This window comes from Antechinus flavipes, chromosome 4 (assembly GCF_016432865.1).
Source record: "Antechinus flavipes isolate AdamAnt ecotype Samford, QLD, Australia chromosome 4, AdamAnt_v2, whole genome shotgun sequence".
In the NCBI taxonomy this organism is placed as follows: domain Eukaryota; kingdom Metazoa; phylum Chordata; class Mammalia; order Dasyuromorphia; family Dasyuridae; genus Antechinus; species Antechinus flavipes.
Window position 1 is genome coordinate 330,571,140 of NC_067401.1, and position 15,838 is coordinate 330,586,977.

The 15,838-nt window shown below is 34.0% G+C and overlaps 1 protein-coding gene across 1 annotated transcript in view; it reads right to left on the minus strand.

The window, feature by feature from the left end:
* The window catches only part of ADAT2 (adenosine deaminase tRNA specific 2), a 46,824-nt gene that overhangs the window by 20,182 nt on the left and 10,804 nt on the right, over nucleotides 1-15,838 (minus strand). Inside the window, exon 3 of the mRNA XM_051996741.1 lies at nucleotides 2,852-2,956. Within this exon, the coding sequence (XP_051852701.1) occupies nucleotides 2,852-2,956 (105 nt within the window). The remainder of the gene's footprint in view (nucleotides 1-2,851; nucleotides 2,957-15,838) is intronic.

Below are 15,838 nucleotides of genomic sequence, written 5' to 3' on the forward strand. Positions count from 1 at the left end.
TTTTTTCATCTGTAAAATGGGAATAATAATAGCACAGGTATGAGGATCAGATGAAACAATGTTTAAAGCATTTTGCAAATTTTCAAGCACTACATAACTGCCAGCTAGCTATTATCATTATGATGATGATAGCCATCAAAAGTCTCAGACAGCTGTGTATAAGGTCTAGAAAAGATCCCTATGGCCCACCAGATCAATGTGGGATACAAAGACATAAGCAGAGGAGCATAAGCCTATATGAGAGTCACTCTTTCCTTTGGTGTTTGTTGATGTGGATGATAGCTAACTGGACCTAATATATGCATACTTTGTCTGTTGCTGGTAGATTGACACTAACAAATTTGGTTAAGGTGCAGTGGCTGCAAAGTTTACAATCTGTAGAAGAGCTGTCCAAATACAAGTCATTTTTTTTTTTGGAGGGGGGCATTATTTGTTTTTGTGATGACTGGGCATCTGCCTGAAGACTGTGATGTCCAGGAGTTCAAGTTAATCTGAACTTGAACTACAGACAAATAATGGCCTGCAGCTTTGGTGTTAATAGAGCTGCAAGACAGTCTAAAGGAAGACAACTTTCCCTTAATGGTCTAAGAAAACAGAGACAAAAAAAGCAAAGTAGCAAAAAGAAGTATAATTGGACTCTCCCCTTCCCTCTCTTTCAAACAAACAAACAAAACAACAACAACAACAACAACAACAACAACAACAACAACAACAACAACAACAAAAAACAGAAAACAAAACAACAACCTTTTTCAAATATATCTAAAAATTACACCAAGCCAAATCATGATGGGGAGTCCAATTTTTAAAAAACCATGTTAAGTCACTTTTCTAGCCCAGGTCAGAACAGGAAAGCTGACAAAGAGGTTTGTGGATCCTAGGGACAGAAATAGACCACAAAATAGACCATAGTGGAGAGTGATCAAACTCTGGGAAAAGATATACACCAGGGCAAGAGGAGGTACTTGACCCATGCTGGGGCACTATGTCCTTAACCCAGGGCATAGATACATATGCTGAATGATTCACAACCCAGTTCTAGGTCATAGATTCAAGGCAGATTGACGTGGGGATCCATACCAAAGAATGGTATGTTGGCCGAAGGAGCAGGAAAAGGGATAGGAGCCCATCCTATGCACCAAGCAAGAAACAAATTCAGAAGAAAGAAGAAGTATGGTTTGGAATCCAGGAGCTCAGTGGATTTCATTTGTAATTTTGCGTCTAGTCTAAAGCCTGAAGAGAAATAATCAGAATAGGATGATAAGGCCTGGATAGTAACAGTCTAACTAGTTCAGCAATTTGCAGACCTCAGACCAAAGAGATAATAATCAGATTTTTATCTTAGATCAGATAATAATGGAGCACTCTAAGTTGGTAGATCCTCAATCTGAACTTTATCTGAGAATCTAGAATAATATAATATGCAATACCAAAAAAGTAGCAATAGGACAAGCCCAGACCTTTCCTCTAGAAGAATACAGAATCTGGCTCTAACGTCAAATCCAAAGTCAAAAAGCAAGGCTGGAAGAATAAGCAATTTTTAAAAATCCCATCACAGAGATGCTTAAGACTTAAATTTACAAAATGAAAGTGATCCCCAAGCATCTGCAAAGTAAAGCCTTAAAGAAAAACATAGCTTGGACACAAAATTAACTAAAACTCCCAGAAGAGATGAAACAAGAGTTTTAATAAAAGTTTTAAATGGTTTTATAAATAAAATGAGAGCACTAAAGGAAAAAAATAGAGGTGGGGGAAATGAGAACTCTCAAAATGAGAATTGGAAAGGAAAATAAAAGACTGGTACAAGAGGTATAAAAATAAGTCCAACCAACAAACTTGGTTTTGATGAATGAATCAAATTGAAGTCAATGATTCCTTGGGACAATAGGAAATATTAAAATGAAATCAAAAGACTGAAAAAATATATGATATGTCACAGCAAAAACAGCTAACATAGAAAACAGAAAAAGGAGAAAGAAATGTAAGACTTATTAGATTTCCTGAAAGGCATTATGAAGAGATACAGAGACAGATACAGAGAGTAAGATCATGTTTCAAGAAATCGCAAAAGAAAACTGACCACATCTTTTAGAACTGAAGATTCTAAGAACTAGAGAATGAAAATAGAATATACTGGCCACCTAAAAGAATTGGAAACATTAAGTGAGGCTGTAGATCTTACCTAAGAAAGGTTCTTGCTTCAGGTAGGATGGGGTAGAATAGACGCTGTAAGATGAGTCACATTCTACTATGCACTATAAAGCAAGAAAGGTGAACACTACATGAAAATGTAGGTTCAATTGAAGATTATGAGGGTTTTCCCTCCCTTTCTTTTTCCTTTCCCTTTCCCTGTTGCCAATGCTAATTGTGCCATTGCAGATGTCACCATAGAGCTGAACACTAAGATGCAGGAACTGGGATTAGAAGCTGAGGGTGCTAAGTGGCTGTAGAATTTACAGCAGTAGACAGGTATAGAAGGGAAGATGAGCTGCTGTTCTGACCCAGCTGGGAGGCCATTCATATGTAAATGATATAAATAAGTCATAAATGAATCCCATAAAGTAGAATTTTGTACTTCATATTTTCCATGGGATTGGAACCATTAACATATTTTTATATAATTATAACTTTGAATAATGCATTTGAATAGATGGGACCACTTTACAAGCTTTACTATTTATGTTAATTGGGAATTAGCATTTTAAAAAAAGGCTGACAAAATGAAAATATCATTAAAGTATAGGAATCTATATATGGAGATTTTTCTTTTAAAAAACTGATTTATACTCTCATCTTCTCCCACATTTTCCTTCATTCCTTTTATTATCATTATATCTGTAAGGCAACATACATTTTTAGTTTGATTAACTTCATTCCTTCCTTTTGCCAGAACTTCATTGTTATAGACCATGAGGCACCCAACAGGAACTTCTCCATTTTCTAAGGCTTCTTTAGCCTGTAAAAAATAAATAATAATAATAAGGAAAATTGTAACGAAATAGTCAAGGTTGGAGTAATAATAAGAACGTTAAGGTTTACAAGGTGACACAAAATTATCATATCATATCATATCTCAATTGAATCTTACAACAGTGTTGTGAGACAGGAGTTATCATTCCCATTTTACAAGAAACTGAGGTTGAGAAAGTATTTCTGGAATAAAATACATATATGCAACATATAAGGCTTCTGGAATCTTTTATAACAGTATTATATTCATCTTTCCAAAATCTCCTTCTGTCTGCAGTGTTTGGTACTAAATTTGAAAAATTGATAATCTAGGATCCATTTTGCCTCTGAAATACTGAATTGTCTTTTTTGTGTATTAATGTGGCACTAGATGTTATAGTAAATATAGCACAGCACCTAGAATCAGGAGGACATGAGTTTAAATCATGTCTCAAACCCTTGCTAGTTTATAACAATGATTGAATCACTTAACTTTTGTCACCCTTGACTTCCTCATTTGTAAAATGGGAATAAAAATAGAACCTACTTTCTAGGATGATTGTGAAGATCAAAAAAGTACTTCATAAATTTCAAAGTACTTGTTATGGAATATTATTGTTCTGTAAGAAATGACCAGCAGGATGAATACAGAGAGGCTTGGAGAGACATGAATTGATGCTAAGTGAATTGAGCAGATCCAGGACATCATTATATACTTCAACAACAATGCTGTATAAAGATGTATTCTGATGGAAGTGGATTTCTTTGACAAAGAGACCTAACTCAGTTTCAATTGATCAATGATGGACAGAAGCAGCTACACCCAAAGAAAGAACACTGGGAAATGAATGTAAACTGTTTGCATTTTTGTTTTTCTTCCTGGGTTATTTCTATCTTCTAAATCCAATTCTCCCTGTGCAACAAGAGAACTGTTTGGTTCTGTACACATACATTGTATCTAGGATATACTGCGACATATTTAATATATATAGGACTGCTTGCCATCTGAGGGAGGGGGTAGAGGGAGAGAGGGGAAAAATTGGAACAGAAGTGAGTGCAAGGGATAATATTGTAAAAAATTACCCTGGCATGGGTTCTGTCAATAAAAAGTTATTATAATAATAATATAAAAAAAAAACTTGAAAGTACTATCTACCTAAATGCTAGCTATAAGTTTCAAACTCTTTAACATGCTTTTGCCCATCTAAATCACAATAAATCTTTCAAAAACTAGGTGATATAGCAACTAAATTTTGACATACTTATAATCATGTTTACAAAAGGGATTTTAATGTTTAAAAAAGTGTTATATGGAATGAAATATTAATATGATTGATATTCTCTCCACATCCTACTCTCAAGTGACTGTGTGGGCATCATATACCTATCCTTCTTTGAGCAAATAGGACTAAAAGGAGATGTGGCTAATGATAATAAACTGAGCTTCCTTTGTCCCAGTCTGTGTCCCAGAGGTAACAGAGGTTGTATACAAAGGAAGTAATCTGTAGATTTAAGGAGCATCTGAAGTATCTACCTTGTTCTAGCTCCATAATAATAGTCAAAAGAAGTTATACAAACATGCAAAATAGGGAAATGACATATTGTGGAGAGGCTATGGTAAAATACATTAATGCTTCGTTGGTTGACTTATGAAGTGGCATTGCCATACTAGGAGAATGGACAATATACTCAAAAAGTCACTAAACTGTTTATCCTACCCTTTACCTCAGCTGTACCTCTATGGCACTTATACCCCAAGATGATTAAAGAGGAAAAGGACATTAAGTCCCAAAATGTTCATAGCAGCTCTTGGTTCATTTTGGTGATGAACAAATTATGAACATAAATATTTTGAAGTATTATTTAACTAAATTAAGGAGACAACTTGCTAAGATGTAAATGTAAAGTGGAAGAACATTCTAGGCATAAGAAATATTACCTTGGTAAAGTTATGAAAGAAAACATGTCAAGTTTAGGAAAAAGTGAATACAGAATATAGAAAAGAATTAACGTAAAGTAAATCTGGAGAGACAAGAGCAGATCTATTAGGATCTTTAAATGTCAAAATAGAAAGACTCAGTGAACACTTGTTGAAATTGAATTAATGATGATACCTTCAACAAAAATAAGAGAGGAAATGAATTTTGTTTTGAATATGCTGAATTTGAAAACAGTGAGAAAACAATAGAACTAACTAGTAGGTAGTCAGTAATATAGCTAAAGAGAAAGATTTAGGCTAGATATATAAATGTGAAAATCATTTGTGGATAAATGAAAATAGACTAGGAAGAAAACCAAGAAAGTACTAAAGATTAAAAAAGAATGTTGAATTCACATTATGTGTACATGTGTATATGTATACATATATGTGTATATTTACATCTATAGACATTATAGGCTAGGAGGGAAATAGAACAATCTAAAGAAAAAGGGAATACTGATGACAATGGGAATGTTTTTGTTCCAAATGATCTTAATATTTCATAATACTATGCAAAATTAGTCGAGGAATACATGTGACCAGTTACATGCAAGAACATGAAAAAGCTAAGCTGTAGGTACAATTTGTGACTTCTACCTAGTTCCCTTCTTATATAACAAGACTCTCTTATCAGAGAAGACAACTGTTCCACAATTCAAATACTTACATGCTGAGACTTTATCAGGATTTCCACCATAGTAAATATAGTGACTTTATGAAGTAGACCCATAAGAACTGTTGAATAGTTTATCTAGTTTAAGGAACAAAGGAAAAAAGAACAGATGAACTGGAAAATTAGAAATAATGAACAGGAAGAAAAAAGAGAATGTGTTCCAATTGAGAAGACTACTAGAAACAAATAAATGAAATCAGACAAGATGATGATTATTTTGTAAAGCAATCTCCTAAGGAGGTGTATATGCAACTGTGTGGGCTATTTCAAACATGATGAAAAGGAAAGTCAGGAATTTGGAGCAAAAGTATGGGGGGAAGTAGGAACACAGTTCAAGACAAATTCATTTAATTTGTTTGGGCTTGTTCTAATGAAGAACTGCCAGGATCACACTGCATGTTATGGAATACTATTACTTTATACACATACAGCTTTGGGCAATTGGGGATGTGCATTACCTTCTTACTTTTATTGTTCTCACCTCCTTACTTTTATTCCATTTTTTTCCTACTCTTCTATCTTTCTACCTCCTATCTTATCTTTCACTCATATTTATACAGTGAATCAATTATATTCTTTTTGTGATGCCAGAGACTGTTGTCAGAACTATAAAGAAAAGATGGTGTATATATATATTTAAAAAAAAAAAAAAAGAAGAAGACTAATAATTTAAATGACTTCAGTAGTTTCCCAGCTTAAGTGTCTAAATATTTTACCTGGACAGAGATGTGTACAGATATGTGGGTAAAAAGCACAAAGTCCATGAAGAATACCTGGCACTACTACCATGTTCTACTCACTTTGTTTAAAAAAAAAAAAAAAGACATTAAACAAAGCACATGCAAATACGTTTGGAGGCAGGTGTGTGGGCTAATGCATACCATAATATTTGGATGATCCTGAGTTCTCAAAGGCTATGCCAATAGAGTACAAGTTCTGGCAGGTCCTACCAAGCTGGAAATTCTATATGTATAGATCTAATATTGTCCAGGCATCAGCCTAGATAAATTGAAAAGCTTACAATAAAGCTGGGCTCTGCCCAGGAGGATACATCTTTTAGTTACACGAATTCTAAAAATTATCTACCAATTTATTCAAACTGTTATCAGTGGAAAGCATACTCACATGAACAAAATTACAGATCCTTTAAGTATCAAAGATATAATACACAGATCCTATAAGAATAGAAGACATAATACATCAGAGAAGCAGTATATATGTATGTATATAAATAAATACATAGGACATATTGGAGTACTATATTTGAAGTCAAAGTCAACAACCATTTACTAAGTGGTTACTCTGTTCCAGGTATTATGCTAAACTCTAGATATATAAAAACAAAAGAAATATTGTCCCTTTACTAAAGAAGCTCATAATGGAGGAGACAAAATGCAAACAGTTATGTATGTACATAAATATGAAAGATTGACAGAATAACCAGAAAGTAATCTCAGAGGAAAAGTGCTATTGGTGGTTAGAATGGGTGGGTGGAGCCTCTAACAGAAGGTGAAATTGGGGCCAAACCACAAAAAAAGCCAAGAGATACTGGTGAGGAGTGGCTGAATTCTGGTTCTACTTCTTGCTACCTATAAAACATTGGTTTAATCTCTAAAGGTCTCTGGTTCTTTGTTGGTAAAATGAGAGAGAGTTAGATTCGATGATCTTTAGTTCCCTTCCAGTTCTAAATCTGATGAAGGTATATTAGTTTTGCTAACAAGTTGGTTTTTTTGAGGGGGTTTTGTTTTTTTGTTTTTTTTTAATCCTGGAAAGGTTCTCATTCATTTGTTTAAGTTGCATATGATTTTTCATGTACTACTTGGGGTTTTCTTTGCAAAGATGTTAGGTGGTTTGCCATTTCCTCCTCTAACTCATCTTACAGATGAAGAAACTTTGACAGAGTTAAGTGACTTGTCTAGGGTCACACGACTAGTAAGTATCTGAGGTTAATTTAAACTCAGGTCTTCCTGGTTTCTTGACCACCACTCTATCCTCTGAGCCACCTAGCTGCGTGAAACTATTCTTACCCACTTCCAATTTTTCATTTTTGTAAAAATAGCAAAAGAGATTAGTCAACAGTCAGTAGTACCTGCAATCATCTTTTTTTATTATTATTACATTATGTCATGGAAATGCTGGTTTTATTTCACAAATTAAAAATACATTAAAAAATTTTTAAGACAATAGAATGTATGCAAAAAGATTGGAATTTCACATTTTTTGTCTTCTTAACACAGATTCAAAAAGCATTTCATATCATAACTTTCCTATTAATGAAAGCATAAAAGGTACAAGAGATTGTCTTAACCATTTACATTGTTGGGTTTTTTTTAATGGTGGTACAAACAATTCCTATTGCCTATGCAAGAACTTAGAGCTTTTGAGTCAGCCTGTTAATATGAATCTTTTAGATTGGTAAAGTGAACAAAATAAGATTCCCAAAGGTGACTGACTCAATTTATCTATTTGTATCCTCAAATATACTTATGTATTTGTATTCCCAATATGCTAGGGCACAGTAGCTGACACATAGTAGTCACTTAATAAATGATGATTCATTGATTAAAGGAGACTGAACTGGATTTCATGTAGGAAGTTAGACAAATCACTTTAATAATCCTAACTTGTTCAGTGCCACAAAAACCCACCTTTTTAAAACCAATAAAGTTCTGGTAATGCTTATTAGTACAATCATGGAACATCAAAATCTCAGAAGAATCAAAATCACAAGTATGCAGAAGAGCAACAAAACAATGCATAGTGAATATAAGTAAGTAGCATGTTTTAACTTGTGCAAAGAAGGGGACAAAGACATCTTCAAGGACAATACTAAGTAACCAAGTTATGCATGAGGATTGAGAGGCAAAAGAATCACTAATATAAAATAGAGGGGAAAGAGTTGTCAAACAGTTTGCAGGCAGCATGCTACCCACAACATTCCAGTTACACCTGAATCAGATTAAATGCAATTTAATTCAATTGAAAAATATTTAATAAGATAAATAAAAATACATATAATATATGTTAATATGTGGTTCTCTAAGTCAATATGTGGCCCATAGGAGTACAATTCAATGGTCCTGTTTCTATTTCAGTTTGAATCCACTGCCTTGGAACATCAAAAACAGCTCACTTTGTTAACCAAAACAAATCTAAGTTCTCAAAACAAGCATTTAGGGCTTATTACTTCAACTTTCTCGACTATTTAAATTATTTGGTACTCTACTAGAACAGAGGTGTTAAACTGGCTGCCAGTGAGCCAATTTGCAGCCTCCCAAATCCAAATGGAACCCAATTAAAATGTATTTGGGAAAGAAAAATACAATAAAACATGGAAGTGTTAAGTTATGGTTTTCTAAGTTTCTAAGCTTCTAAGTTCTATGTGGTTTATAGAAAGCCTTACAAAATTCTTTTTGACAATAGAGTCTCAATTCCAGTTAAACTCAACTGTCTGGGTAGGGAGTAGACATGGCAAGGAACAGGCCTTGGCAAGTTATATTTTGGCTTTTCTCTTATTCTACCTTTGTTCCTGGCACCTCTCTCCTTTTGCCACCTTTATTAACATCCTATTGCACTTATTTATCACTGGCAGTCAAAGTCTTATCATTCTAGTTTCCAATATTCTTTCTCACTATTCTCTTATAGTAAATCTGCTTCAAGGTCACTTTACTTAATTAACACTGTCTTCTAAGCACGTTTCATGTACTCCCACTTTATTTTTACCTTTTCACATGGCATCCACATGTCTCACTGCATACTACTGATCCGTCAAGTCCATTGTGAATCCTTCCTTGAACACATCAGCAAAACTCTTTCTATTATGGAATCTTAAAATCTATTACCTATAAATTATACAGCACAAATCCTATCTTGTATTACTATATTTTATGCACATCTTGAGTCTCCAACTAAATTTTAATATCTTTAAAAACAGAGATTAAGAGGCAGCATGGTGTAATGGATAGAAAGCTGGCCCTGAAGTTAGGAGGACATGAATTCAAGTACTAACTGTGATAGATACTGGCTTCAGTCGGTAACTTAACCTCTCACTTAACCAGGACATTCCCGGCATATAGTAGGCACTTAATAACTGCATGCTGACTGACTTTTTACAAGCCCAAGCAACTGTCTAAAATTATAAATTGGGCAACAGCTGTTAATCTCCATTGGCAGTTTTCCTTCACCAATAAAGTCACTGATCCAGATCTCCATCCCTCTTTTAAAAGGGGAGGGACAATAGAGATACTTCTTTTTGTTTCCATGATATTTAATTTAGCAGGAATTAGACAAATATTGGTTGATTTTTAAAATTATATATGTATGTATGTAAATATATACATGTATGTATATACACACACATATATGTGTATAACATATATATATATATATATATATGTTAAAAGTGTTGATTTAAAATTTTGATAAGAGACCTTGATCACTGTTGGAGAATCCAGTGAAGAATTCATAATACAGGTAAGAGTTGAAGAACTGATAGGATTTAGAGAGTCAGAAAAATGTTAATTCTCTTTGGAGAGGTAAAAGTAAAGAAATGGGAATACATGAGACATGATGAAGGGACAGCAAATAGTATGTCAGTATCCCTAGAATAGATTTTATATTAAGAGAATAGTGGGAAATAACTAAGGTGACTCCCTCCCTCACACACCTGCAGGGCAGTCTACCCCAAGTTCAAGGTGTTTGGTGAGTCAGCATCCCTTATCCCCTAGTGATGTATATAAATGTAATCAGTAAGACCACAAAAATTGCTCAAAGTAAAGGCATTTAATGAAATGGCAATGTAGGAAAGTAGCAAAACTCTGACACTACAGTGGCATTAATGTCCTTGGGTGATTATTACACTTCTCAGAATGGTGTTCCTGGTCTTATTGTTCGTTGTGGGAACCTATTCCCTATTGGTATTGTCATCTTTGCCAGACACTAGAATAAATGTCAAGGCTAAAATTTGAACCCAGGTCCTCTGATTCCAGGTCCTAACCTCTTTCCTCTACAACACAGCCTCTTAATTCGACTGAATAAACATTTTCTGAATACCTATTATTTACTAAGTAGTAACTATTTATTATGTAAGATGTAACACATTTAAAAAGAAATCAATCATATCATCAAGCCAAATTGAGAAGTAGGCATTCAAGATGATGACTACACTTTAAACTCTATCTAAAGTGTCCCTTGAAGGAAAGTGAAATGTTAAGTTTGGAAGAAACTAGACTCAGTGATGATGATGATGATGAATGATAATGCTGATGATGATAGCTTAAAAACTTGCTTTAAATATGCCAAGAGTAGTCATATGGACAAGGGATTAGAGTTTTCTGCTTGGATATCAAAAGGAAAAACTAGGGTCAATAGAAATTTACAGGAATAAAATTTCTGGTTTTGTTTTGTTTTGTTTTGTTTTTAACTTAGTAACAGTGCATAAAGTATCCAATTATTGGAGATCATTTGTTGGGAATCTTGTAGGAGTAGTGCTATATATAGTACTAAGTGGTCATAGTTCATTGAAAATAGAAGTAGATTTAAACCTCAAGTGGGTTCAGATCCTAATTCAGGATTTGAGTTGTGTGACTCATATTCTTTTTTAGGCCCTCAGTTCCCATATTTATAAAAAGAAATTAAATTGAATTAAATAATCTATAGGGTCTTGTCCAGCAGTAAAACTCTATGATGCTATAACTTTTAATTCTATTTCTATGTCTGACATGTCAAAAGTAATCTCTTAGGAATCAAACTGGGAATGATGAGCAGGATGCAATAAAGAAAATAAGACTGAAATAAATAGTCTTGGTATAGGACATGTTAATAAGGGCATACATTAGAAAGACTGTGGAATGAAAAGAAAAGGATATTCTTAAGGGAGGCAAAAGAAAGGAATTAAAACTGACTTCAAATCTTCAAGCCTGAATAACTTGGGAGAATTATCATATTGATGAAAAAACAAGTAAAAGATCTACCTAATAGGCTTGCGTTTATGCATTATCTAGGTTTGAGTTACTCATATGCCAAAATCCTTCTTTTGCTCCCTCCCTCTCTTTTAGGTCTTTTTCCATTTCAAATAAATAATAGCTTGCTTAGTGCAGGTGCATGATCATTTTCAGGTCAACTTCTGTTTAAAAAAAAAATACTAGCGTTTTATGAGGGCTGGAATTTCATGCTCCTCAAGCAGATTCAATTAATTTGTTTGCTCCAGATCTGGTCATATCTGTACACTTAAAACCATGTTGAATAGTTCTCAATATATTTATAGAATATTATCATCTAGTACTCTAAATTATAAAAATTCTTTTCCTTGAAGTGTAGGGAGCCAAATAATTTATCACAAATTTCCTAACTTAAGTCCAAAAAGTAATATAATTGAACCTAAAAAAAAAAAAAAAAAGCAATAGGCAAGTAAGATACAACATCTGGCACAATGGTAGATAAACTAAGGGTCTGGCATTTGTAACCCAGACAGTAAAAGACTAATTATTTAAACCAATTAATACTGCTTGATCTAGGTACAGTGCATTCTCAAACCCTGCCTAATTTCAAAGTAAGGACTTTAGATTGTTCTGTTTTGATGAATTCCAAAACTATGAGTAAAAAAAAAAAAAAATGCTAAAAGAAAAAAAAAAAGACTAATCCTTTCTCTTATACATGCAGAATACAAAAACAAAACACAGAAACAGATAAGGCTTCTAATTCTTTGCAACTAAGATAACACTAGAAGTGAAATAAATTTAAATTCTATTCCTAAAGTTTTCTAAGAAGACCATTGGTAGTTAGATTTCTCTTCCATTTCTATTCTAATAGTATTGAGGTAAGAAACCTGGTCTGTAAGCTACTGTAGCAATGCTTTACTTTTAAAAGACTGATATGACTAGTATGTGTTAGATATTAAGCATATGATACCTTAAAAATAGCTACAAGGAATTACAGATAGTAAAGTTTTGTTTTTGTCTCTAAAGCCTATGATACAAAAAAATAAAATAAAGTATATCAACAAATGTTACAATCACATATATGTAAACTTATTCACAGATATGTAATTTGTGTTTATTGAGTATGAGTTAATTATGTATCAATAAAAGCATGAAGATGATGATGAAATTTACACATTTATATGGTGTTGTACAGTTTCTCTATGGAGAAAAGTAAATTTTGAATTGCACATAAGAAATTATTTGTTTGCAGAGAGTGGTATAGGCACTAGAAACAACAGAGGAACAGCCTCAAATGGGGGAATTTTTTTTTTTTTTTAAGGTTTATATAGACAAGAGAGTGGGCAAAGGGAACTAGAGAAAAGAAGAAATTTCTTAGACACTGTGAAACCAATTGGTAAGATATATATGAAAGCCAAAAGAATGTAAGTAGGGAAATTAGAAGCTAGTAAAGAGAAGACTGATGTATTGGAAGATATAATTAAGAAAAATGGTAGTAGCATCATTCAATGTGAACTGAAGGCAGCCAACACTGAAAACATTACTTTGGGGCTGCAGAGGAGTAAAAAGAGGAAAGGAAGATGAATGAATATCTTTCATATATGTAATGCTTGAAAAGTTATAAAGCCCTTTCTTTATAAACTTGTATATTACAGCAAATTAACTGTTTGGACATGTATACACATATTATATTTAACTTATACTTTAACATATTTAACATGTATTGGTCAATCTGTCATCTGGAGTAAGAGGTGAGGGGAAGGAGGGGAAAAATTGGAACAAAAGCTTTTGCAATTGTCAATGCTGAAAAATTACCTATGCATATAACTTGTAAATAAAAAGCCATAATAATAATTTAAAAAATTTTTTAAAGAAAAAGAAAAAATAAACTTGTATATTGAATAGTATATTGAATAATATTAGTATTCTATTTACAAGTGAGGAAAACAAAGCTACATAAGAATATATAGGCTAAGGAAAATACAGGCTAAGGATATAATGATTACCATACTAGAAAAGCTCATTCTTTGCCTCATTTCTTTCTTAATCACTAAATGGTGTTGTGAGCTTTTTCTTCTCAAACACAGCCAGGTGATAAAAGTTCAGATCTTTTATTATCTCCAATATAGCCCAGTTAGCTTAGAGGCCTATTTCTCTGCTTGGTTCCAAGAGCTCTCTCCGAATGTCGCCAAATCCAAAGGTCTGGTCCTTCAGCCTCTGCCTCTGCTTTCTTCTGCCTCCAGAGCCAGCACCACTCTTCATGTCATTCCGGTGAAATCCCGACTTGTAGCTTCTTCACTCTGAAGAACTTCTTCGACTGGCCCATTGAAGCTCTATTTATGCTCCTTTCTCCTATAGTGCTCTCTGGCCCAAAGAGCTTCAAGAGAGGTGTGGACTCATTGAACTCCAATGAGTAAAGGTATAAACATAAGCATTGTACTAATTAGTTCTACTTAGTACCTTGTTTCAGGTTCTGCCCAAAATCTTCTTGTAAGATTAGATCAACTCTAATTAGTTAGCAGTTTGTAAGGATTCCAACATCTCCCCCTTTCTTTTGTTTTAAAACATAGGGGGTTTCTGAGGGAGTACACATAAATCCATCAATATGGGCCAGAACTTTGTAACAGATATACATGGTATACATAAATCCATCAATATGGGAGGCATTACACATAATTTACATAAGCACATAGCAATATAACACAGGCTAGTAGTAATGTAACAACATGAATCAACCTGAAAATTTACACATGTCCATAAGTCCTAGAAATAGTCCATAAGGAATCCATTGTCCATTAGTTGATGTGCCAGGAATCTAATAATTCTTGTAAGCTCTGAAGTACTGCAAAAGGTCTCATCAACAATTTTTCATCTCAGGGAACCCAATGATTCTTGCTGATTTTTCAAGAACTAAAACAGTTTCATCTTGTGTTAGGAAATCCAATGATTCCTGAAGATTTTAAAAGTCTTTTTAACAGTCTCCTTGTCAGCCATTTGATTCTTTCTCCATCTGTGGAAATATAAGCAGATCCTCTTCCCCAAGCAGTTAATCTAATTCCCTTCTATTTACCAAATTTGGGATTTCTCCTCATCACCTGGTAATTACATTGGAGCTGTTTGCACTGGATATTGCCTTGTTGTCTTAAAAGGCCTGTATTCTTCCCAACTGTAATCCTGATTGCTTTTCTGTTGGTTGATGACATCAGAGTTCTGAATTTCTAAAGTCTCTCTGGGTGTAACCTCAGCTGCTATCATGCCCCACCTGTCCTTTGATTGATACTTTGGAGCTGGGCCCTGCCTCTCATTCCTCTGGGTCAATATACATTTAGAGGCCCAGTGAAAGCCTCGATTACATTTTGGACATGGGGTTTTGGGTTTTCTCTCACCCTGTCTTCTCACTCTATCTCCATTTCTACATTGAGCTCTCAAATGTCCAACTTTTCCACATTGAAAACATCGACGAGTTTCTCTAGAATTCCTTTGCCAAGAAGCTCCTTGTCTTTCCATGTTCATCATAGTTTGGGCATAATAAGCATTTGTGCCCACTGTGGCACAGCGTCTTATGATCTCCTCCAAAGGAGTATCTTTGTCTAGCCCCCATATAATTCTTTTGCAAACCTCATTGGCATTTTCCTTAGCCAAATGTCTAGTCATTATTTCTGTTGCTGCATTATCTCCAATGGTTCTTATTACAGCTGTTTGTAAACGTCCCACAAAATCTGCAAAAGGTTCATTGGGACCTTGCTCTATTTTTGTGAAAACATTATTTCCATCTTTCTGTCCAGGGAGAGAATTCCAAGCTTTTATTGCAGCCTTAGAAATTTGCTCATACACTGTTATGTGATAATAAATCTGTTCTGAACTCTCTGCATACTGACCTTCACCAGCTAGTTGGTCAAAAGCAACTTGTACAAAAGCTCCTGTTTGCCTATTGCGTTGGGCTTGAATCCTACATAATTCATGAAACTCTGAAAACCACAATAAATTTTGTCCCGGTTCTAGACATGTTTTAGCGATGGATTTCCAGTCATTCGGGATTAAGATTTCATAAGACAAATTATCCAGTAACATCTTCACATAAGATGATGTAGCCCCATAAAGAGTGCAACCCTTTTTCAAATCTTTAATTTTTTCCAAATTAAAAGGAGTGTATCTTCTCCCTTTTTGACCTGAGGAGTTGAGCTCTTCAATCACAGGATATGCATTTATAAAATCAGATATATCTTCTCCTTCATTTTTTGCTTTAATTAATGCCTTTTCTAATCTTGTCAAATTCTGCTTTACAGGAGAAGTTGA